Here is a 26,879-nt window from a genome sequence, read left to right on the forward strand (position 1 = left end):
AAATATACGAGAAATTATTATTACTATTAACAGTGCTTCAAATAAATATGTCGTATTATCTTATATCTTCCACTTCTTCATTACTTGTGGATCTGTTTGTGCCGCTGGTTCCTCTTGGGACGCTGACTTAGCGCTACCTCTTCGGGGTCTGCCTGGGAGTCTTTTTACTTCGGGATTCCCGTGAAGTGCGATACTTGGATGTCTGTCCTCCGGCCATTCTGTTGACGTGTTCATTCCAGTACTGCCTTCGTTGTCTTCCACATCGTCTAATGTCTTCTACATCTTACAATATCTTCTACAGCTTACAATATCTTCTACAGCTTACAATATCTTCTACAGCTTACAATATCTTCTACAGCTTACAATATCTTCTACAGCTTACAATATCTTCTACAGCTTACAATATCTTCTACAGCTTACAATATCTTCCATATCTTACAATATCTTCCACATCTTACAATATCTTCTACATCTTACAATATTTTCCACATCTTACAATATCTTCCACAACTTACAATATCTTCCACATCTTATAATATCTTCTGTACCGCACGTGCTCCTAATATCAACGTTTCTCATGCAGTCTCGCAGTTGGTTTCCGGTTATGGATCGGAGAGTTGCATCTCGGAACTTCTCATCCGAGATTTAAGAATATGTTTAGTTAGAGACGGCTTGTAGTCCCGTGGTAATGTCGGGGATCCCGGATCCGAGGCTTGACTCCTCTCTACCAAAACTTAATTCCTATTTTAACGCGGTTATTACTTATTACAGATTGCAAGAAAACGGCAGCAGAACTGAAATATTTGTGTAAATCAAAATAATGCAGGTATTAATTTTAAATATAAATTATTTTATTTTATTTTTTATGTAAAATCTTGAAATAGGGCACACATAAACATATTCTTACAAGTGCTCTAATAATAACAACGTACATATATTTCATTTACAAGTTATTTAACACATATTTCTTGACCTCCTGCTTAATTTTGATTATTATTTTTCTTTATAAATGTTGTTTCCCATTTCATAATTTTTAATTTGACTTTTAATTTTATTTTTCAATTTTAACATTTATTTTATCTTTTAATTTAAACTTTAAATTTTAACTTTTACTTTTGATTTTAATTTTACTTTTGATTTCAACTCGTAATTTATACTTATTCATATGTACATCTACTACCTGCATCTAATGAAGTATTGTTGGTTGTGAATTTTTACAAAGAAATATTAATGTTCATGGAAGCAGAGAGAGAGTGAGGAAAGTAGAGTTGGAGCTATACAATGTCTTCTCCCTTTTATGAACTTTTTATTTAATATTAATATTTTTACTTTTTTAGAATTCAATTATTTTCCCCCTCTCCTCCTGAATTCATAATAAATTAGTGTGAAATCTGTAATTGGTCTTACTTTTTTTAATTGTTCTTTTGTACCTTGTTTTATATAAAGACTGTATGATTTCCCTAATAAATAAATAAATAATATTTTTTAACAGCCTTATATAAAATATAATTTTGTGACTTTGCCTTTTTCTAAATGGGAGTCTGATTTTTACCTTTTCTCTTGTATTGTGATTATGTACATGTTGGCTTTGATCAATTTTTATCCAAAATTCTGTATGTTTTTCAAATTAATAATATTATACACAAACATCATCGTATTGTAAAATATTCTTTGCTAGTATTTTAAATTCATTTAACATCGAATTTACACTTGTGTATCGGGATTCTTAAAGCTTTGTTTTGTAATATGATTAGTTTTATTTTTTTTGGAATGATAAAAATAATGATAGGTTGTATACTCACAGGAGATCCTTCAGGATCTTTTCCCTCCAAAGTGTAAACAACGGTACCAACAGGAGTGTTCTCTTCTAATATCAGTCCTGACATATCCTTTGTGAAGATTGGAGGTAGATTTGTGGCCGTGGCAACTAGAATGAGAACATATTATTATATTACAATTTCTTAAAAAGGTGCAGTCTAGATTCAGAATAGAAAAATGAGGCATGATTGAATGAGTGTGGCAGATATACAAAGAGTAATTTAAATACGTTAGTATTAATTATTGATAAAGTAAATTGTTGCCCGAATACTTGTTCAGTAATTATTCAGCGTAATAACGAAATTCAATGCTATTCTAAGAGGGGAGGTGACTCTAAAAACAAGAATCAAGGTAATTTAGAACACTTTGTACTATAAACGACTAAAGACGTGTAATGAGTTGCCGAAAGAGATGGGGGATGCTGCTTCGTTAAAAATAAACATTCATATAAATAAAAAAATCAATACAACCTTCGGTCAAAGAGGATGGCGTACTATTCGGTAAAAGTTTACAATCTACTTCCATTATCCATAAGGACAATTAGTAAGTTCTCAAAATTTGCTATTAAGAAATGGATAGTGGAGGTGGGTTGCGCACGGATCGATGAGTGGATCAAGCCAAATAGGTAAAATGTGTGTACTGTTTATGAAATTTGTTCTATTGGTCTATATGTATTGATTATGTTTATTATGATTATTTTAGTTTTTTATTGTTTATTATGTTAATGATAATTAGGTTGATTGGATTAATTACGTTTTTTTTTATTGTTATTATTATGTTAACTTTGTCAAATAGCTAATTTAAGGCATGTTTCACATTTTGTAAAATGTTTCCCTCGGCACGGGACACCCCAGTGAGGGAATATTAGTCTGTATAAAAAAAATACAAACAATGTAAAAGTATAAATAAATAAATACATATTGGTAGCTCATATTGGTATCATCAGGAAGCGCTAAATATTTTTTTTTTTTTCATTTCCACGCACCTAAATAAAAAACAATGATATGAAGGTACATTTCGTAAATTTGTATACCTATATTTAAATTTGTTGGATAATTGAAATAAAAAAATAAACATTCATTTTAATAAAATAAATAAAAAAGAAACTTTGTTTTTAACCACTTATTTTTTTTTTTTTCTACCGACCGGTTTTAAACCGACACAAAATTCTTTACCAAGGTAAAATAAACTCACCATCATTCCCTTTCCGTACCTAATGGTGCACAGGGCACTGTATTGGCACACCAATCGCAGCGTGTCTTGTTATTTTTTGTTTAATGAAAGTAAGATGATCAGTCTCACGCTTCAGGTACCAATCCAGGGAGTGTGAAATATTTTTAGTGTTAAAACACCCTTTCAAATAAATATTTCATATCGGCCATGGCGGGAATCGAACTCGAGACCTCTTGCACGGTAGGCAAACGCGCTGACCACTACACCACGAGGCCGATGTAGACTATGTTTTAATACGAAAAAATCTGCATTCCCAGATACACTATTTTAATATGTACCTTTATTATCAAAATAAACTAATCTTATCCATTTTTTTTTACAGTCTTTACTAAATATAATACAAGTATTTTTTTCATGTTCTTGTATGATGGGAAGTGTAATGTGAGATGGATACTATCTTTAAAACTAGACAGGAGTGAACTAAAGGAAATATTGTTTATTTGGTTATTTACTTAGAGTATATACATGTTATTTATTAAAAAACACGCACTGTCCTGGATTCAAACTAAAGATATAAACTCTTTTTTCTATGACATATTTTGTTGCCCTTTAATAATAAGAAATATTTTTATGTTTTCTTATATATATTTTTTATTTCCTTTTTTAATTACGATTAAAAAAAACATATAATCTTATACATAATATTTTATTTTCTCTTTCTTATGTTTCACAAAAATATTATAACTGTCCCATTATTTATTATAGGAGAAAAAATTCATTAACATTTTCTTGTATACCCACGAACACGGGATTATGATTATGATTATGCCTTTGTGGGATTTTTTGTTTACTATTTTTACTATTCATATGTATTTCATTGCTATGTAATTATGCTTTATTTTTTTAATACTCTGTTTTACCTCTTATGTATATTGTAATAAAACCACAAAAAAAAAAAAAACTTTTTTATTATGAATCGCTTTTTTTAAATCTAAGATATCCGAGTTATCTACTTTGAATATTTTTTTTTCAACATGAAGAACTTTTAATCCAGTATCTTTATTAAAATTATGATTCATTTCTATCAAATGGTATGCGAATTCAGAAAAAAAAATATAATTTGTTTTTAAAAAGATCTCCGAGATATGTCCATTTTTGTTTTAATTATTTTCAACTAAATGTATTTTAATTTTTATCTGATAATCTTTAATTGTATTTATCCCAGAATGAGTTTGCTAACTCATGGGAATACAATTATGTTTTGTACATTTTTGTATTTTGAAATAAAAAAAATAAAAAAATAAATAAAAAAAATTATTTAGGCACCTTAGGCGCATTTTTACTGTATTATTAAAATTTCTTTTAGTTTTTCCAATGTATGTTGAATCGCATCTCACTTCACACCTCCCGTCTTTATGAGAACTAACTAACTAACTAACTAACCATCACGCCATTTCCCCGGAGGGGTAGGCAGAGAGGATAGAACGCCACACCACTCTGTCCTGGCACACTTCCTTTGCTTCCTTCACATTCATACATCTTCTCATGCACGCACGTCGATTATTCCGACTTTTCACATGACCACTTTCAAGAATTTGTTGTACTTGATCATGCCATGTCTTTCTCGGCCTTCCTCGACTTCTACAACCAGACACATTCGCATCATAAATCTTTTTAGCCGTTCTTTCATCATTCATTCGCTCCACATGACCGAACCATCGCAAAAGACCTTTCTTAATTTTGTCGATAATGCTTAACTCAGCCTTGCATTCTGCTCTAATTTCGACATTAGGGCGCCTATCATACATTGTTTTTCCGCACATTCGCCTGAGGGATCGCATTTCAACAGCATTCAGTCTACTTTCGTCCCTTTTTTCCAACTCCATGCTTCGCTTCCATACATTAGGGTTGGTACCAGAACTCCATTATGAACTGCTAATTTAGCCTCTTGCGATAGACACTTATTTGCTACGACAGACTTTAAGGCACCATTAACTCTGTTACCGGCACTAACCCTCCTTTATTAATATTATCCTATGTTAAAATAACATAGGATAATATTAATCACTAAAATATACATTGATAAAGAAGCTGGTGTGGCTTTGAAACCGGTCGGTAGAAAAAACAAATACGTAGATAAAAACAAAGTTTTTAAATTTTTTATTTTATTAAAATAAAATCATTATTGGCAGCGTATTTCAACAAGTCGCTAACAAATGACACATTGAGTTGATCAGTTAAATATCTAGTACTAATTACGAGACAGGCTGTGGTCTTATGGTTACTACTCACGGGACCCACTGGGTAGCATATTGGATGCCGAACCATGTTCCACATTTTCTAACACCTTTATTTATGACTAAACGATAATGGGCCAAAATTTGAAATATTTATGTAAATCATAAAAACGCGAATACGATCAACAAAAAATTTTTTTTTCGCATATTGAATACACTGTATTCAAGCAATAACCAAAACTTTACTTACAAATACCTCGTTGAAAAAAATACTGATGTAGGTACAGATAATATAATAATATTAATTAATTAAAATAGAAAAGGAAAATATCAAGTTTATTTTTGTATTTTTAAAGTAATAAAGGTCTATGAAATACTGTCCGGTAAAAAAAAATTAGCTAATTATTAGTAGCATAAAAAATATTTTTAAATTTGTAATTTTGAATTCCCGCTAAAACGGTCATTACATTGGCCACGCCCCTAATACGTCACGATTCATGTTTATTTGTTCCTTGCCATTGAAATTTATGTAGAACAATATCATGAATCTTGACGTCACAACAACCAAGGCCAAACACGTCGCGTTTTTCTAGCAAAGTATTTATTAAATTTATTTTTTACATTTATGCATGAAAACATTTCTCCACAATATCCATATTGGTTTAGAAAATACAATTATTTATTCTAAATCCATTTCATATAGATTTAGAAGTTGTTTTGGACTATAAACTGACATACATTGAGCATATAGATAATATAGTAAATAAATCACCAAAATTACTTAACACAATAACTTCTGATTTTACTAATGTCCGTACAATCAAAACTCTTTATTGCTCAACTGTTCGCCCTCTTCTAGAATATGCATCCTAGAATAGTGGTCTGGTTTCCAATGTGGAATGACATAAATCGCATTGAATCAATCCAACATCGCTTGCTTCTTGCAAGTAGCGTGGATGCTTGGACTAGAGAGAGAGGTAATTATTCTTATGCTGATATAGAGTCAATGTTCAATATTTCTAATCTACAAAAACGTAGAACTAATATTGACTCCATATATACTCCATGTTCGGCGTACTAAATATCGATGTGCCATCATTACTGGGACAAGTAAAATTCCATATTCCGACTCGTAGGTTGAGAAACAATGAAGTATTGTTCATCGATCAGCATAGAACAAACTATGGCCTTAATTCTCCAATGACCCGTCTTAGTCGCATTGTTAACTCGAGACAAGGTCTGGACTATTTTGGTTCGAGTTTACAAGGATTTAAACGAGCACTATATAAATAGTCCAGACCCTAATGTTTGTCAATGCTTATTTTCTTTTTGAAAAAATGTTTTTAACTATTTTTATATCGCAATATTAAAACCCTATAAATTGTATAAATGGATAATGTCTCTTAAAAAATAAATAAATATATTCACAAATTACAACAGGGATGGAGAATACCTTAGAAGGGGAATATGGAAGTCTAGGCATTTACAGGGCTTATGACCTGCCATTGGCTGGTTTAAGTGGCCACTTTACACACTGTGTGACATTCACCATTTTGCTCATGTTTGAACATCCATATTTCTTCCGTTTGTTGATTTTAGTGAAGTTAAAGAGCTGAAACCTTTATTGTTGTGAAGAGATTCATCTGACTGAATAATTTAACATACTAGGCAACGCCTGAAAACAATTTTCCCTCCGGTGAAATCCAGTCTTTTGTCTACAAACAATTGGACAAACTCAAATATTGAAATAAATATATTTTTATCAGTATTCGTAGTTTGTGAGATTTCCGTATTGCGTATGAATATTTAAAATCTTACCATATTGATGCGAGAGAAGAATTAATATCACAGAGAGGCTGATGGTCCGAGACATGTTGGTCCTGAAACAAATGAGAGAAACGTTATAAGTTTAATGCCGACTATAAATCAAAATACGTGTACAGTGAACATAATATTATAATATATACTCGTAACCACGCTGAATATGTGACGCGTGTATCGTAATAACAGAGTGCAAATAAAAAAACAGATCGAAGTAACTTCACAGGGTACAACGAAAAAACAAGATCCCAAACGAGGGATCAGCTGACAATCTCAAGCATTGCCCAGCAACTGGTTAGATTCCTTGCATCTATTACACAATTGGTGTAGTCTTGTGCACATCAGTGACCGCGGACATTTTTCTATTCCCTCTTAATCAAGGTGTCAGTAGTGATCTATCTCCAATTGGTTAATGTCTCCCCCGAGGCCAAGGTTGCGTGCAGCTGGACGAGCGAATAGTCCTATTTGCGATGCATTGTGGGGCACGGTTGTCGCTTGGCGACTGCCCCTGCACAGCCAGAGGAGGCCCAATTGACCTCCTCAATTGACCTTTTGTTGTCCCATTGCCCGCGTTTACCGGCCAGTTCAGAGTGTGGGCCAGAAGCCGCTGCCCGGTACCCACTGCGCGTGACTCATGAAAACACCTGACGAAGTTTTGAGATAGCTGAAAAGCGATTGCGCAAAACGAAATTAATAATACGTAGCGCTTAAATTTATTTACCCATTTAACTTTTTATTGTGCCTATTACTTTATTGTACACCAGAAAAAATGAACTTATTTAATGTGTACCCAATTTTCTTTGGATACCTACCCGATTATATTCATTAAAAAATACTAAAATTACGTTAAGTCATTTCGGTGATTTTCGGTTTGTTGTATTAACTTGGAATATAATTCCCAAATTTGGTCTCCATTTTAAATGTCTCGCTAATATAAGTTAGAAAAAGTTCAACGTAAATTCTTAGGATTTATAAATTTTAAACAATCGATTCCTCTTGAGCAAATTGATTATAATTCTCTAATGTGTAAACTTACCTTAAAAACATTAACATAAACACATCTAATGTGTAAACTTAGTTTGTAATTGATGAATCTAAGGAATCATTGTACTCTTTCTAACTTTAAAATATAAACAAATATGAAAATATTCACATTACATACATTAATATTATTATTTTTAATCAAATTTCTCTTCTGAAATTTGTATTACTGCTAAAATCGCTTTAATAAAATTTTATCGACTACTCTTGGTTTAAAATCTTCTCCTTATATTGCTTTTTCAAATTTTAAAGATTACTTGCTATACCTGTTATTCTTTCTTTTTTCTCTGCTGCATTGACATGTTTTTTATACTTTTAAACTACTTTTAATTACTTATATTATATATGCATATAAAATCAAAATGTTGCTGCTCTTACAATGTGCAATTGATTTTGAAGATGTTTTTTAAATTTACTTAAATTTATTGTCCTATATTTCACTTAAAGATTCTTCTCATCGTTTATTTGAATCCCTTAAAATATGTATGTGTATATTTATGTTTTTCCTTTTTTTTTTAAATGTTATTACTTTTTTTTTTTTTTACATCGGAGCATGTTTTTCATTCTTTATTTTAATTCTTAACTTTCAATTACTTTCACAAATTTTCTTTATTTTTAATATAATTTCCATTTGTAAATACTAACTACAAACTACAAACTTTAAAATAACTTTTTTTACTTAAATTTTATTTTTTTACAAATTCCATTTTTGTCTTTTTTCCTTCACTTTTTTGTACTTTAATTAATAACCTTAAATATAATTACTTAATAATATGGAGACTTCACTGGTCCATTAGAGTTAGATCTAACTGTGTTAAATATAAAACTTTGTAACTAAATAATAAATAAATAATTAAATAAAATAATTATTGTCCATGAAGAAGTATAGAAATTGAAAAAATAATATTTTCAGGCGTTGCCTACTATGTAGGTGAAATAATTCAATTAGATGAATCTCACCCGCATAAATAAAGGTTTCAGCTCTTTAACTTCACAAACATCAGCAGACGAAAGAATTGAAGGAATATAGATGTTCAAATATAGGCAGAATGGTGAATGTTACACAGTGTGTAAAGTGGCCACTTAAACCAGCCATTGACAGGTCATAAGCCCTGTAGATGCCTAGACTTCTATATTACCTTCTCTTAAATGTTTTTCATCTCTGTTGTAATATGTTAATATAAACAGCTCCCCAGGGAGTTGAATCCAGTCCTTGTCTACAAAACTTTGGACAAACTCAAAATATTGTCTATATTTTAAGGACTATAGTTCAAAAATGCACTGGATATGGTTAAGCAAACACCGTTAGCTTTTATCTATGCTATGTTACGCGACATTAAGATCAAATGCCATCTTTGTTTAAAGTAGACCGATTGGTAGTAAAACCACGTGTGACATCGTTTGTTGATTAAACTAGTTAGCGGCTCCGCTGCCCACCGCCACCGGGCGCCAATGGCGAGGTGGTGCCTAAAGTTACGGTACACTGAAGAAATATAATGGAGAAACGAAACGCGAAATAGGAGCAAAAAACAAAGAACCTTGTCATTGAAGAAAGTAATGGTCGAGTGAAGGGTTCTACCAGAAGTTCGGCACAAATACCTAAACGTTCGCGTAAATAATACGCAAATAAAAATACGAGTAACTACCAAAATATCGATGTTTCAATATCGATGTTGCACTTTATAGCCATTTTACTGGAATAAAAATTAAAAAAATAAAAAATAAAAAATAAAAAAAATAGGAAAATATCACTTTTAAAAAAAAAAATTTGAAAGTAATAAAGTAAGGTCTATGAAATCATTAACATCATTCCTTTTCCGCACCTGATGGTGCATAGGGCACTGGATTGGTACGCCGATCGCAGCATATCTCGATCAATTTTGTTACATGAAGGTAAGGTTATCAGTCTTACGCTTCAGTTACCAGTCCAGGGACTGTGAAATATTCTAGTGTGAAAACACCCTTTTAAATAAATCGGTAGTCAGATGGCAGAAGGAATCATCTGTAATTTTTTTAAATGTTCAGGACAGATGAAATACTATACAATTTCAATACTTTCATCCACAAACTAAAACATTTTACTGTTGCTTTTCAATAATTAATTACCATTCTAATTTATGCTGTCCTTTCTTTGTTTTTTCTATGTGTATTTACTGGAATATTAATTAAAACTTTTGAAAACTAAAAAACAGAACAAAATACAGATTTTTTACATTTTACATTTTTTTTGCACCACAACAGGCCAGGAGGCCTAATTACAGTGGTGAATTACATCACAGAGCACCCAGGCTTAAGAAAAATCACTTTTTTTTTTTTTTTTTTGTGTTCTCACCGGGAATCGAACCCGGAACCTTCCGTGCGTGAGTCAAGCGTCTTGACCACTACACCACGGAGGCCGCCAATGGTCCCTTTTGCCATCTGACTACCGAAATATTTCGTAACAACCATGTCGGGAATCGAACCCGAGACCTCTTGCTCCGGTTCCATAATCCGGGACTACGTTTGTCTGAAGAACAAACAAACTATCACGCCGTTTCCTCGTAGGGGTAGGCAGAGAGGATAGAACGCCATAACACTCAATCTTGGCATACAGACCTCGCTTCCTCTACATTCATACATCTTCTCATGCACGCACGCCGATTATTCCTACTTTTGACATGTCCATCTTCAAGTATTTGATGGACTCGATCGTGCCATGTCTTTCTCGGTCTTCCTCGTTTTCTGCATCCATCAACATTCGCAGTGTAGATCCTTTTAGCCGTTCTTTCGCTGTCCAGTCGCCCTACATGTCCAAAAAAAAACGAAACGATAATAAAACCTAGTTTGTATTTTCTCGGCAAGTAACGTGATAATTTTGCCTCGTGGTCTAATGGTCAGCGCGTTTGCCTACCATGGGTTCAACTCCTGACACGGTTGACATAATATATTAATTTTTGAAATGTTTTTACACTGCCCTATCTAGATCATTACCTTTTGTAATGGCGGGCTTTGATAATATAACAATAATATTGTGCGATGTGTTCGGTTACTTACTTATACTATAAAGCTTTACTGTTTATAAGGGCCTTCAATCTACTTAATCTTTACATTTGTTCCGAAAATTCTTTCACAAGGCAAAACAATAATTTTAAGGGAAATTTAACTTTTTTTACAATTTAAAGTAATAAAGATCTATGAAATACTGTCCAGTCAAAAAAAAAAAATTGCTAATTATTAGTAGTAAATTTACATATTACAACAGAGATGAAGAACATTTAAGAGAAGTTAATATATAAGTCTAGGCATCTACAGAGCTTATGACCTGTCAATGGCTGGTTTGGTCCATGAAGAAGTATAGAAATAGAAAAAAAAACATTTTCAGGTGTTGCCTAGTATGCAGGTGAAATAATTCAATTAGATGAATCTCACCCGCATAAATAAAGGTTTCAGCCTTTTAACTTCACAAACATCAACAGATGAAAGAATTGAAGGAATATAGATGTTCAAATGTGGGGTATGGTGAATGTTACACAGTGTGTAAAGTGGCCACTTAAACCAGCCATTGACAGGTCATAAGCCCTGTAGATGCCTAGACTTTTATATTAACTTGTCGTAAATGTTCTTTATCTCTGTTGTAATATGTTAATATAAACAGCTCCCCAGGGAGTTGAATCCAGTCCTTGTCTACAAAACTTTGGACAAACTCAAAATATTGTCTATATTTTAAGGACTATAGTTCAAAAATGCACTGGATATGGTTAAGCAAACACCGTTAGCTTTTATCTATGCTATGTTACGCGACATTAAGATCAAATGCCATCTTTGTTTAAAGTAGACCGATTGGTAGTAAAACCACGTGTGACATCGTTTGTTGATTAAACTAGTTAGCGGCTCCGCTGCCCACCGCCACCGGGCGCCAATGGCGAGGTGGTGCCTAAAGTTACGGTACACTGAAGAAATATAATGGAGAAACGAAACGCGAAATAGGAGCAAAAAACAAAGAACCTTGTCATTGAAGAAAGTAATGGTCGAGTGAAGGGTTCTACCAGAAGTTCGGCACAAATACCTAAACGTTCGCGTAAATAATACGCAAATAAAAATACGAGTAACTACCAAAATATCGATGTTTCAATATCGATGTTGCACTTTATAGCCATTTTACTGGAATAAAAATTAAAAAAATAAAAAATAAAAAATAAAAAAAATAGGAAAATATCACTTTTAAAAAAAAAAATTTGAAAGTAATAAAGTAAGGTCTATGAAATCATTAACATCATTCCTTTTCCGCACCTGATGGTGCATAGGGCACTGGATTGGTACGCCGATCGCAGCATATCTCGATCAATTTTGTTACATGAAGGTAAGGTTATCAGTCTTACGCTTCAGTTACCAGTCCAGGGACTGTGAAATATTCTAGTGTGAAAACACCCTTTTAAATAAATCGGTAGTCAGATGGCAGAAGGAATCATCTGTAATTTTTTTAAATGTTCAGGACAGATGAAATACTATACAATTTCAATACTTTCATCCACAAACTAAAACATTTTACTGTTGCTTTTCAATAATTAATTACCATTCTAATTTATGCTGTCCTTTCTTTGTTTTTTCTATGTGTATTTACTGGAATATTAATTAAAACTTTTGAAAACTAAAAAACAGAACAAAATACAGATTTTTTACATTTTACATTTTTTTTGCACCACAACAGGCCAGGAGGCCTAATTACAGTGGTGAATTACATCACAGAGCACCCAGGCTTAAGAAAAATCACTTTTTTTTTTTTTTTTTTGTGTTCTCACCGGGAATCGAACCCGGAACCTTCCGTGCGTGAGTCAAGCGTCTTGACCACTACACCACGGAGGCCGCCAATGGTCCCTTTTGCCATCTGACTACCGAAATATTTCGTAACAACCATGTCGGGAATCGAACCCGAGACCTCTTGCTCCGGTTCCATAATCCGGGACTACGTTTGTCTGAAGAACAAACAAACTATCACGCCGTTTCCTCGTAGGGGTAGGCAGAGAGGATAGAACGCCATAACACTCAATCTTGGCATACAGACCTCGCTTCCTCTACATTCATACATCTTCTCATGCACGCACGCCGATTATTCCTACTTTTGACATGTCCATCTTCAAGTATTTGATGGACTCGATCGTGCCATGTCTTTCTCGGTCTTCCTCGTTTTCTGCATCCATCAACATTCGCAGTGTAGATCCTTTTAGCCGTTCTTTCGCTGTCCAGTCGCCCTACATGTCCAAAAAAAAACGAAACGATAATAAAACCTAGTTTGTATTTTCTCGGCAAGTAACGTGATAATTTTGCCTCGTGGTCTAATGGTCAGCGCGTTTGCCTACCATGGGTTCAACTCCTGACACGGTTGACATAATATATTAATTTTTGAAATGTTTTTACACTGCCCTATCTAGATCATTACCTTTTGTAATGGCGGGCTTTGATAATATAACAATAATATTGTGCGATGTGTTCGGTTACTTACTTATACTATAAAGCTTTACTGTTTATAAGGGCCTTCAATCTACTTAATCTTTACATTTGTTCCGAAAATTCTTTCACAAGGCAAAACAATAATTTTAAGGGAAATTTAACTTTTTTTACAATTTAAAGTAATAAAGATCTATGAAATACTGTCCAGTCAAAAAAAAAAAATTGCTAATTATTAGTAGTAAATTTACATATTACAACAGAGATGAAGAACATTTAAGAGAAGTTAATATATAAGTCTAGGCATCTACAGAGCTTATGACCTGTCAATGGCTGGTTTGGTCCATGAAGAAGTATAGAAATAGAAAAAAAAACATTTTCAGGTGTTGCCTAGTATGCAGGTGAAATAATTCAATTAGATGAATCTCACCCGCATAAATAAAGGTTTCAGCCTTTTAACTTCACAAACATCAACAGATGAAAGAATTGAAGGAATATAGATGTTCAAATGTGGGGTATGGTGAATGTTACACAGTGTGTAAAGTGGCCACTTAAACCAGCCATTGACAGGTCATAAGCCCTGTAGATGCCTAGACTTTTATATTAACTTGTCGTAAATGTTCTTTATCTCTGTTGTAATATGTTAATATAAACAGCTTTTATCATTCTAACTTTGCTAGAATTCCACTCGTCCATGCGCTTTGTAGCTGCACGATGATTGGTTATCTAGCTTTCATATACCAACTTAAAAATACCTAAATTTTATAAATGGGGTCTAGAATTCCAATCGTCTATGCGCTTAGTAGCTGCAAGACGTGTTGTAATCTTACTCCTTTTTATTATTCATATTATTTTTATTTTTTTTTAGTATCATTAATACACTAAATTTATTTGTCAATTTTTAAAATGTGTAAATGGGGGCTAAATTTCTAACTGTCTATGCGCTCTGTAGCTGCAAGACGTCCTGTAATCTAGCTCCTATCTGTTATAATTTTTTATTGATCTTAATTGAAAACGAGGAACTAGAATCCCAACCGTCCATGCGCTCTGTAGCTGCAAGACGTACTGGGATATTTATTAATTGTACAGCGCCCTTGAGGTGATTTTCACAAAAATGGCGCTATATAAATTATCCAACTATATATATATATATATATATAGCTTCCCGGGGAGTTAAATCCAGTTCTAGTCTACAAAAATTTGGACAAACTCAAAATATTGTTAATTATCAGTAGCATAAAAAATACTTTTAAATTTTTAATTTTTAATTCCTGCAATAAAGGCCATTTCATTGACCACGCGCGTAATACGTCACGTTTAATGTTTATTTGTTCCTTGCCATTGACATTTGTTCAAAACATTATCACGAATCTTGACGTCGCAACAACCAAGGCCAAACGCGTCGCGTTTTTCTAGCAACGTATTTTTATTAAATTTTTTCTTCATATTTGGTATGAAAACATTTCTCCACAATATCCATATTGATTTTGAAAACACAATGAATTATTCTAAATTAATTTCATATATTTTATCGGTATTCGTAGTACGTGATATTTCCCTATTGCGGGCTATTTTGATATCATAAATGGTCTGACTGGTCCAGAGTCTGCGTAATATTTAAGTGTGACAGCATTACATGTAGTGAGTCAAGGTCTTATAAAAAGCAAGAGAAAGTTATAATACGACAAAGTAATTATGATTTATTCTAATAATATTGTTCATCGGAATTTATCTATTATTATTATTATGGATAACTTATATAGCGCCATTTTCGTAATAAAATACCTCAAGGGCACTTTACATGGTGATTCTATTGTTAAGTTAATTTAATTGAAGCTTTTAAATTTGTAATTTAATTAAAATAATTTATTTTGTTGTCACGTGCTACGGATTTATTCAAATGATTTAGAGAACAAGTGGGTTTTAAGTTTTTTCCGAAACATCACTTCACTTTCACAGCCTCGCACCTCTGCTGGGAGAGCATTCCATGCCATAGGGCCTGCGACCGCAAATGCGCGTTCACCAAATTTAGTGCGATGTTTGCGTAGAGGTATAATAACTTTTCCTCTCGCCGTAGACGTAGCTGATCTAAGCGTGAGACGCCTGTCAGCTAGTTCATCTGGAATGCATAGTTCCCTTAGATATTCCGGAGCCGAGTTGTGCAGTGACTTATACATAAGCCAACAGAGTTTGTATTCGACCCTCTGTGGAAAACGTAGCCAGTGTAGTTCCCGAAGTAGTGGAGTGATATGACTGAACTTAGAGATTCCGAAAATAAGTCTCGCTGCGGCATTCAATACAGATTGTAGGCGAGTCATTTTGTTCATTGGTAGACCTGCATAGATACCATTACAATAATCGCAGATCGCAATCTATGGCAAAGAGGAAGTTCAGTGGTTTAAAAAAAATAGTTAATAGAATATTAAACTAAGACAATTAATATATATATATATTTATATTATGTATCGTAGTTTCAACGCCATGTTTTTTTTAAACTTTTAAGATTTATTTATTTTAAAGAAACAAACAGTCGACAATGATATAGTAACATTAAAAAAATACAGTTTAAAGACAGACCGGTAAAGTTTCTAAATAAGAATCATACATATTATTAAATTGTGTTACAACAAAAGTTTGTGTTTATGTGTATTTGTATGAGAGTAAGTGTAGATGTGTGTTTATGTGTATTAGTGTAGGGGTTCGTGCTCAGGTGCGTGTAAGTGTGAGCATCATTAAATAGTAAGTGGGATCGTATCGCAGCCAGAAATAAGGAGTCTTAATTTATTTTTAAATAAATTAAGGGCATGTAAAATATATCTATAGATGAAAAAAAAGCATTATAGTTAGAGCAAGAACGATAGAGGAAAGAGTGTTATGCATAGTTAGTGCTACAGACTGTGAAGATGGAACAAATACTTATTTCTTGTCACGCGAAAGGGGACATTAAGATTAATTTTGGAGAGTAGGTTAAAAGAGTCTACTTTATTATTTAATAATTTATGTAAATAGCATAATTCAGATACAGTGCGTCTATTTTCAAGGGTAAAAAATCCATTTTGTTTGGCAGATTAGCTGTAAGTACTAAGCGTTTTATTGTTTTAATAATCTAGGTATTTAAAAAAATTTCCTTGAACATTTTTAATCCTTTCTATGTTTGTTATGTATTGTGGGCTCCACACAACGGATGCAAATAAATTAATAAATTACTTCGCCTGTGACGTAACAAGTTCTCTACGATGAGTTGTCCTGATTGGTGGGTTAGCTTCCCGGTAACCGGAAATGTATCACAACACTTTGTCACTGGTTGATTTCGGAGAACTAGTGGCGGCGTTCAAGGTAGTTTATTTTGATCAAAATCATTTTTATAATTTTTTCATACATTTTCGAGAAACTTCGCGATACAATAAAAAAAAATTCTGCGCGTAAGAAAACATTTTTTATATCAAATTTCCCGTTGCACTGAACTTCCTCATTGATAAATTCAGAACGGCATTTGTCGGACGAGTGAAACTTAAAAACTATCTAACCACAAGAATCCGCCATGGATTCACTGGGAGGTCTTGGATTGCAATTTAACAGGAAAATAAAATCTACAAAATATTCACCCTTTTTACCTAAAATTTACTCCTGCCTACTCAATTTGTATCCTATATCATTCTGCCGTTAGAGAGGAATGCACGTATGACTAGATGACTCGAAGTATTATATTCATAAATTGATAGAATTCCGCGGTAATTATCATAGAAGGCATTCGATTAAACCACAACCGGTTTTAGCGTGCTTTAAAGATAGGTAATACTAATAATACTCGCAGCAACGGCACCTTGGTAATATCAATCTGTTTGGATATATGACGAAATGAGATGTTTAGGATAGACCTTCCCAACTCTTCACACGTCCTGCTGTCGGGAGTCGGGACAGAAGGAGGCACGGGTGCCACGTACTGTAGTTAGATAATAGACAGAAAAATAAGCGGACAAAGGACTCTGATTTGACTATTACTCTGAGGCGACAGCGCTAAAGTGGTTAGACCTTTGCTACAAATTAAGGATTTGTACAAAGGCTTCATTGAAGAATCATTCTTCAACTTCGTAGTCAACATCTAAAAGAATTATAGTTGATTACTGTACAAAACTGATTGAATTGACGAAAATAGGTTTTTAAAAGTAAGTCTTTCAATTCACGCAAAACGATTAAAAAAACTTAAATAAAATCAATGATTATGATAAAATTATAAATAAACTTATCAATCAAACTTCTTGGTTTAGTTTTACTTTTTATTATTTTGACTAACGAACGCTTTCGCCTAAGTAGGCTTCTTTAAGACTGGTGAATTGTTTACAACGTTTAGAGTTTTTATACTATTTTTAACATATTTTGGAGATAATATCAAATAATTATTGCGCTTTATCTGTTAAAATGTGTATTTCCCACTCTGTTGTATTTCGTCATGTGTTATTTTCTGTTCTTTTTCCACCTTTTATATAATAAAAGCTTAATTCCAATTTCGGTCCAAAAACTCCCAAAATGAACTGTTTAGCAAACTAGTTGTAAATATTTATGTTTTCTGTCCCCTGTTAAAATAATTTTTTGATCTTATCTCCAAAATATGTTAAAAATAGTATAAAAACTGTAAATGTTGTAAACAATTCACCAGTCTTGAAGATGTCTACTTAGGAGAAAGCGCTCGTTGGTCAAAACAATAAAAAGTAAAACTAAACCAAGAAGTTTCATTGATAAGTTTATTTATAATTTTATCATAATCATTAACTATGGAGTTTTATCAAGAAATATCAACAAAAAACATCAATATTATCAAATAGAATCATAAATCGTTTGTGATATTTTTGATGAAATTTCAATCACAACACGTTGATCAAACATAATGATACTTTACAGAAATTTGCAAACTATTCAGTATGTACTTTACATTTTAATTTGTGGGAGCCTGTTCATATGAATTTTCGTATTTTTTTATTTCGTGCATTTCAACTGCTTTAATCACGGTATCTTATATGATCTGTGGCTATAACAGTATTCTGAAATTTATTTAATTATTCATTCAAAATAACACTCGTTTAAATATTAATTAACCTTTTAAGGCTTTTTAGGCTATGCTCGTATCAAGCCATAATAATTATCAATAAAAAAATACATACTAAAATTAATTAGATTAAATTATAATGACATGTGATGCAATATAATAACAATCCAGAAAAACAAGATAAAAGTAATAACATTTCCAAAGAATACAATGCAAAAAAGATATAAATTATACAAATTTAGATTCATAATTAATCAAAATAATAGTATCATTAAAATCAACAAAATAATAGTAAAATATAGAAATATTAATTAAAAAAAACTAAATAATAGTAGATATCATTGAAATCAATAGAAAAATAATATATATATTTAAAAACAAAATTGAAATGATAATTGAGATATATTTTCTAGAAACTTACTGTAAACTATAGTAAGAAATATAAGAAATAGGAGCAATAAATAATATGCCAAAAAAGAGTAAGTACTAAATTAAATAATATATAATGAAAAAACATAAAAATATAAATATATTTATAAAAAGCAAATAAAAGTAAAAATATGGAAAGAAAGCAGATTTGTAAATTTTTGTTGATTGCTAGTTTTGAACTTTAAAAAAAATGACAACCTAGTCCCTATCGATGTGCAGCAACCAATTGCAAACATTTTTCTTAAATAAATTAGCACCTGTGGAAATTAAAATTATTGGTATCCGAAAAAATAATAAGAGATTACGATAATTATAATACAGATGATATGTCTAGTTGAAAACGAGTAGTAAAAAACAAATTTGTATTACAAATAACAGAATATTTTTGTTGATTGCTAGTCTTGAACTTTAAAAAAAATGACAACCTAGTCCCTATCGATGTGCAGCAACCAATTGCAATCATTTTTCTTAAATAAATTAGCACCTGTGGAAATTAAAATTATTGGTATCCGAAAAAATAATAAGAGATTACGATAATTATAATACAGATGATATGTCTAGTTGAAAACGAGTAGTAAAAAACTAATTTTTATTACAAATAACAGAATAAGTTATTTTAGAAACTCGTTTCATTAAGATAGCAAAACAAAATGTACAAAAATAAAAAAACAAAATAAAATGGTACACAGAATTATTATTGTCAGAAGAGAATAAACAGTAAGATCGTATTCATATGTAGCATATTTTGAAATTATTTTATATTTCGATATCCATATTTAGTAGTAGGTACCAACTATAAACAATTTAAGAAAAAGACAGTAAGTATGATTTATTATACTTGTATATTCCTAATGTTCTTATAAATTGATAATTGAAAATACTCCCAACTCCCACACTCTTAAACTATGCTAAATGTAATTTTGATCAATTATTACCGTGATTTTTGTTTATTTTTATATTAATAAATTTATACACAAAGTTCATTTTAAACATAATAGTATAACAAAATATATAATAACATTGAACTATAAATAAAACAATAAAAAAAACAAGTACAAATAAATATTACTAGCTGACGGGCGTCTTACGCTTAGATCAGCTACGTCTACGGCGAGAGAAAAAGTTGTTTTACCTCTACGCAAACAGCGCACTAAATTTAGTGAACGCGCATTTGCGGTCGAAGGCCCTATGCCATGGAATGCGCTCCCAGCAGAGGTGCGAGGCTGTGAGAGTGAAGTGATGTTTCGTAAAAAACTTAGAACCCACTTGTTCTCTAAATTATTTGAATGAATTCGTAGCATGTGATAACAAAATAAATTGTTTTATCTAATGTTAGTAAATATTAGTATATAACCACTTACTGACTTTTTTAATCTACCGGTTTATGACGTACCCGTCTCTTCGTCAGGGCACTCACTACACCAACATGCAAATACTAAAATACACCTCCACTTTCACCATCACCGTAGTATATATATATATTCAATTCAATTCAATTGATTTATTTTAAATATAACATATACATTACAAAAATATATTCAATACGTACATATTATAAAAAAGAAAAAAAAATACACGAAAGAGACTCATGTCAAAGTAGTCGAAGAATCCTGCTCCGGAAAATCCCTTCGGATACATGGAACAGATCAATATCCAAAGCGATGTTGTTCAGCATAGCGGTAGCCCTTCCAACGGGCATAACCATAGGCAGGTTGGTCCTGAATATCGGAATATGAAACAATCTATGCTGACGCTGTCTTAGGTAATTATCAGGAACATACAAACCAATGCTCATCATAATTTCAGAATTATCGATCATACCGCGCAACAATCGATAAAAATGTGTAGTCAAATACACATTCCTTCTAGTCTCTAAACTGTTGTAGCCAAGAATACCCTGGAGAAACTCGGTCGGGTAGAACCAAGGATAATACCCGCACTCTCTCATGTAGAGATATCTCAGAAACTTCTTTTGGATTTTCTCTATCATAAGAGAGTACTTCAGTTCATGTGGCCCCCAAATCATCTAGCCACTCTCGAGTCTAGTTCGCACCAAGGAGTTGTAGAGTTCTCAGTACGCGGGTATTTTCGAAAACCCTGGCAGTACGCAGAACAAATCCTAACATCTTCAATGCATTACCACTGATTGTCTCTATGTGTTCATGAAATGTCAGAGTGATATACGTATATAGTATTTCCTAAAATACATAAATCACATGCAGATTTATAGATGCGAATTCCACCGTGACTAAACTATTCTCTTAATAAATAATCAAATAAGTTTTCAATACAGCCCTCTTTTTGAATTAAAAATTACCAATCCGTTAACCCCACCTATACCCCCTCTTCTTCTCAACTCCCTACCAATTCTTCATTATGAGATTAAATATTTTAAACTAAGCTTAGTGCATGTTTAGACACGGTAGAGTTCGCATCTATAAATCTGCATGTGATTTATGCATTTTTGGAAATACTATATATATACTACGGTGATGGTGAAGCTGGAGGTGTATTTTAGTATGAGCATGTTGGTGTAGTGAGTGTCCTGATGAAGAGACGGATAATTTTCGAAACCGGTGTACTAAAAAAGTCAGTAAGTGGTTATATACTAATATTTACTTACATTATTAGTTAAAATGTTTCACCACAAAGTTAATGCTTTAAACGTGAATAATAAATTCTTTTAATTAAATTTCAAATTTAAAAACTTCAATAAAATTTATTTATCTATAGAATCACTTTGTGAAGCGCCCTTGAGGTATTATATTACGAAAGTGGCGCTATATAAGTTATCTGTAATGATAATAATAACAGACATTATGGGATCCATATTGATTGAAGGTGCAAGGAATATATTGAACGTTAAAAAATATAAATATAATAATTTCATTTAATCCCTTTTGAAAATGGAGCTATGGAAAGGAGAATGCTGGGAATTTCGTTGAGAGACAGAAGAATTAACACATGGATACGAGGGAGATCAAAAGTCATCGATGTGGTCCACAGGGCCAACTAGAAATGAAGCTGGGCTGGTTACAGCCGGAACCACAGACTAGATGAACTAAAAACGTCCTGGCGACCCAGAACAGGCAGAAGAAGTGTCAGCAGGCCTCAGTCAAGGTGGTCTGATGACATAAGACAAGTTGCTGGAAGTGGTTGGATGCGGTTGGCTCAGAATAAGGAGATGTGGAAACTTAAAAGGGGGGCCTATTTTCCCATTGAACAAGAGACGGCTGATGACGATGAGTCTGAGGTAGAGGTGCCAGGAAACCATAAAGAGGCTAATGACGACCGAGGAACAGAATTGTATTATTTCTGAGTCTAGGTGTTACCTCACCTAGCTAAAAGGTATATTTGTTGGACATGTATTTTAAAGATGCACTCGATAGTTTGAGAAGAGGTATATTAATAGTAGATGTAACTTGTGATTCCTTATTTATTATCAATTTTTCTTGTATTTTTTTGTTGAACAGACTTAATAATATATACAAAATACTACTTTGTACTATATCGACATTAAATGAAATATTTTGATACGTTAAGCATATATTATACTAATATTATAAATGCCAAAGTGTGTTTGCCTGTTCGTTTCTGTAAATCACGTGAAATTTTACATAGAAATAGCCGGAGAGCTGAGAAGTATTATAGGCTACTTTTCATCCAGAAATAAATATCACTCCCTCGGGGAAAACCTAAGTAGAAAAATGAGTTCTTCTTTCACGTCGCAACGGAGCGACCGATTGACGTGATTTTTTGCAAAGGGTAGCCAAGTATCACTAGGTACTTTTCGTCCCGAAAAATATCACTCCCTCGCCAAAATTCTAGGTAGAAAAATGAATGAATAGTAAAACAGATTAATGATGCTGCGTGGCCATAGACTAACGGATTGTCGTATTTTTAGCATAGCGCTAGTTGGAGGGCCGGCAATCGATACAAGCTAATTAATTAACTAATTTCTTCCTATACCACGCGAGCGAAGCCGTGGGTAAAAGCTAGTGTAAAATTATATATACACGGTTTTTCAGGGCCAGACCGCGAAATTTCAGAGGAACATTCCTCAAGGTTTGTTTTTAAAAAAATCCTAATAATTTTATTCCAAAAACTCATTTTTTTTAAAAAAACACTTTTTTTTATATAATCTCAAAATGAAGTAAACCTTTTATTTCTCGGACTAGCATCCCTCCCGCAAACCCCTACCCCTCTCCAACAATAAAAAAAGATATAAAAACGTATTTGACCAACAAAGGGATACGCACCAGACGCGGACAAGGGAAGCGGCTGGGTAGGAGAGGGGTAGGGGTTTGTGGAGGGACTGCTTGTCCTAGAAATTAAGGATTTACTGCATTTTGAGATTATCTAAAAAAAAAATTTTTTTTTAAAATGAGTTTTTGGAAAAAATAGGATTTTTTTTCAAGCTTACCACGAGAAATGTTCCACTGAAGTTTAGCGGGCTGGCCCTAAAAAACCGTGTACTCGTATATACTTACAACGAAGGAGGTATCTTAGGTTCACATCATTTTATTAACTGTACATAAATCTATGAATAGAAGTAAAAAGACGGCTACCGTATTATAGTGGAGTGAATAATATTAGATTAATATCATCTCTTTTTTGTAAACTCGCGGCGAACTGATCGAAAAAATGTTACATAACTGTGCGGTTTTTCTCTGGAAAAACTTTAGATCGGTCCGTGAGACTTTCTTGGAGGCTAAGCGGGTCTACGCATTGTGCTGTACAATTATAACGTTACTTGGCATAATAATCGAGTCGTTAATATCCATGGGACTGATGTAATATTGTATGTATGTATGTTAATGGCCGTAAAAACTGGCGCCTTTATGTAACTATAGGGAAAATTATTGTCTCACGAATCCGCGAACAACTAGAAAATCAATTAGGTTTATAAATTCTCGATTAAAATATTATTGTTGATATTTTATTAGTATCACGACTGAATCCGGAAGTCATTCATCCCAATGACGTGTATCTAAAAACATGATTGAAATTACTTAAGAAATTTGAGGAATTCGGGGTTTTAGATATAAGGCAATTGTATATTAATTTTTATATTTTTTTGAGACATAAGTTTCCACTCCATGGGTCTAAAATCCTGTTTTGAGTTGGGACGAATAATGAACTAACACAATATATCACAACAATTATTATACAAAATCAGAAACATAATTAAAAATATCACATGGAACACCAATATGAAAGGAACAAAGATATATATTTCATTTACATAATAAAATAAAAAAACACAAATATTTGAAAAATCATCAAGAAGATTCCCACTTAAATCCCTCACGTTAAGGGAAATCCATTCCTTAACCTCACTCTTGAAAATAGGTATGTATTTATAGGTAAATATTCAGCTTAATCCTAAAGGAACGCGCTCACACTACCAGTAATCAAACAAAAGGACTGGTCATGGGTTCTACCACAAACAATGAATTCGGCAAAGAACTTTCAGGTTTTTGGGACCCAAAATATTCAGCCCTACGGGAAATTGGATACAATTTTTTTCTTATGAGCGGTGAAAATAGAGTATTAAATTATGCGGCAAAGTTTTTTGAAAATGTACGAAAAATTTATTTAAAAATATTTTAATAACTAGTTTGAACGACGTCACTTGTTCATATGAATCAAATAATTATAAGAGAGTCGTGGAAGATTAACTTACCTTCTATATAGTTGGATAATTTATATAGCGCCATTTTTATGAAAGTCACCTCAAGGGCGCTGTACAATAAATAAATATCCCAGCACGTCTTGTAGCTACAGAGCGCATGGACGGTAAGAAAACTTGCCCCCATTTACACATTTTCTAAACTGACGAAAGAAATTTGAAAGTTAATAATAATAATAAAACGGAGTAAGATTACCTCACGTCTTGCAGCTACTAATGCGCATGGACGGTCGGAATTCTAGACCCCATTTACCAAAATTGAGATATTGTATTGTTGATAACATTTACATATGGAAGCTAGATTACCAATCGTCGTGCAGCTACAAAGCGCATGCACGAGTGTAATTCTAGCAAGTTAAAATGATATCAATACATTTACAAAACATAAACGTGTTCATGCCAAGTAAGCAATAAAAACTCAATAACGAAAGCACTGTTTCAACATTATGGTTTACAAAATAAAGATGAAGAGAAGCTTTTGTAGATAGAAGGTAGATACCGCCGCCATATGGCCTACTGGCTGCCTGATAATTCCTGGAAGATGGCTGACGAACATGTGTAGTTACTGAGGGTTGATGCCTATTGTTCCAACGACTTGGTCTCCATTTTGGTCCGAATTGTTTCGTTTTATGAGACGCTACATTCCTGTTCAATTCACATTTTTACATTAATATTTCATTAGACAAACGCAGTATGAGAGGTTTGATTCATCATTTTGTATGTTATTAGAAGGTAGGTATTTAAAATATTATGTATTTATCAATAAATGTAGGTTCACTTTTGTAATTTATTAATTATGGGAGGTAATGTTCCAGATAGCTAAATTTGGGTACTTTCGCGTCAAAAGTTGATGTATTATTAAACAGTTTTAATAGATTCATATAAAATTTTATGATTTTAAGGTTACAGGCTCACTATTCTTTGAAAGTTTCCATTGTTCACTATTTGTTACATATTTTGGTAATAAGAAAGTGTATATAAAGCTATCAAATAAATAGTCTTCTTTTTTTCACTGTTTGTCTATAACATGTCTACACATTAACGACTTATAAACACAAATTCAATGTTTTCTAGCAGTTAATATTAAATTTTAGGCGACGATTGGAGACGAGCTTTATTTCACGCCCAGCTCGTACAATGGCTGAGGACGAACTCAAAATGCAGTCAACTATCAGTGCCTAATTACCATTCTGTATTCTGTACTTTGGTTTGGTCAAAAGTTACACCTGATGACGGGTAATCAGAATACCTGAAACTAGTTGTGTTATAATATTTAACACGTGTGTGGTCTATATATACAGTGTGTCATTTTAAATGTATCGGTCACCCTATGTATATCAGGGGCGAACCGTGTATAGAAGCGATTATGCGCAGCTTACCATTATATTTGACTAACCATAAAAATGTTTTACTGCAACTTTATTTACAGAAAAACAAATAAATAATTACTATTTATTATTAATAATTTCCACCGTTTGTATTTTTATCCTAATACAAATATTAATATTAATTAGCGCGCCCAGCGCCTGCGGTGAGCCAAGAAACTAGCCGATTATTCCAGCTTATTTTTTCATACGAATAAGTATACAATATTTTGAATGTCTTAACCCCAGTGCGGGTTTTTTCTCCTAGATTAAACTTGCAGATTACAAAAATAATTTGAAGACTCTTGATTTGAAAAACAGTATTTTAAACATTTTTCCTTAAGGGCTATTTTTTTCGAGATGGTACTTTTGACATAAGACCCTAATTACTTTCATGTGTCATATTACAGGACATATGGCGCTCGACGTGGCCGTTTTTAGCATTATTAGTTTCTAGAACAATTCAGCCAATTAACATTTCAATAGAACAATTCATATTGACTGAATTCATGGTGCCATTTTTTATTTATTTTTTAATGAGTTATGTATTAAAGTAATAGATAATATATCTATAAAATATAATATATCACGAAGTGACGTCGTTTGAGTTGATTTCATGGATGAGAGTTGTTGTATCACTCAGAACCACAGAAAAATATCAATGTATAGTATATATTACTTACATTATATTATGAACCTTCTATGTAGGTACAAATGTATGTTATTTTTTTATAGCTTACCTGTAAATAAAATCACCATTCGCCACTGATGTATACCTTATGATAATACTCAGATATTATTTGCAACGCAATATGAATTCGATTGTTCTAGTTAGG

At 32.5% G+C, this 26,879-nt stretch overlaps 1 protein-coding gene across 1 annotated transcript in view; it reads right to left on the bottom strand.

The window, feature by feature from the left end:
* Cad87A (cadherin 87A) overlaps nucleotides 1-26,879 on the bottom strand; it is a 152,333-nt gene that overhangs the window by 48,460 nt on the left and 76,994 nt on the right. Inside the window, exons 2-3 of the mRNA XM_088226103.1 lie at nucleotides 7,047-7,108; nucleotides 1,803-1,927 (exon numbers count right to left, since the gene is read on the bottom strand). Of these exons, the coding sequence (XP_088082229.1) occupies nucleotides 1,803-1,927; nucleotides 7,047-7,101 (180 nt within the window). The 5' untranslated portion in view covers nucleotides 7,102-7,108. The remainder of the gene's footprint in view (nucleotides 1-1,802; nucleotides 1,928-7,046; nucleotides 7,109-26,879) is intronic.

This window comes from Micrasema longulum, unplaced genomic scaffold (assembly GCF_059751315.1).
Source record: "Micrasema longulum isolate JH-2025_06_02 unplaced genomic scaffold, ASM5975131v1 h1tg000407l, whole genome shotgun sequence".
NCBI lineage: Eukaryota > Metazoa > Arthropoda > Insecta > Trichoptera > Brachycentridae > Micrasema > Micrasema longulum.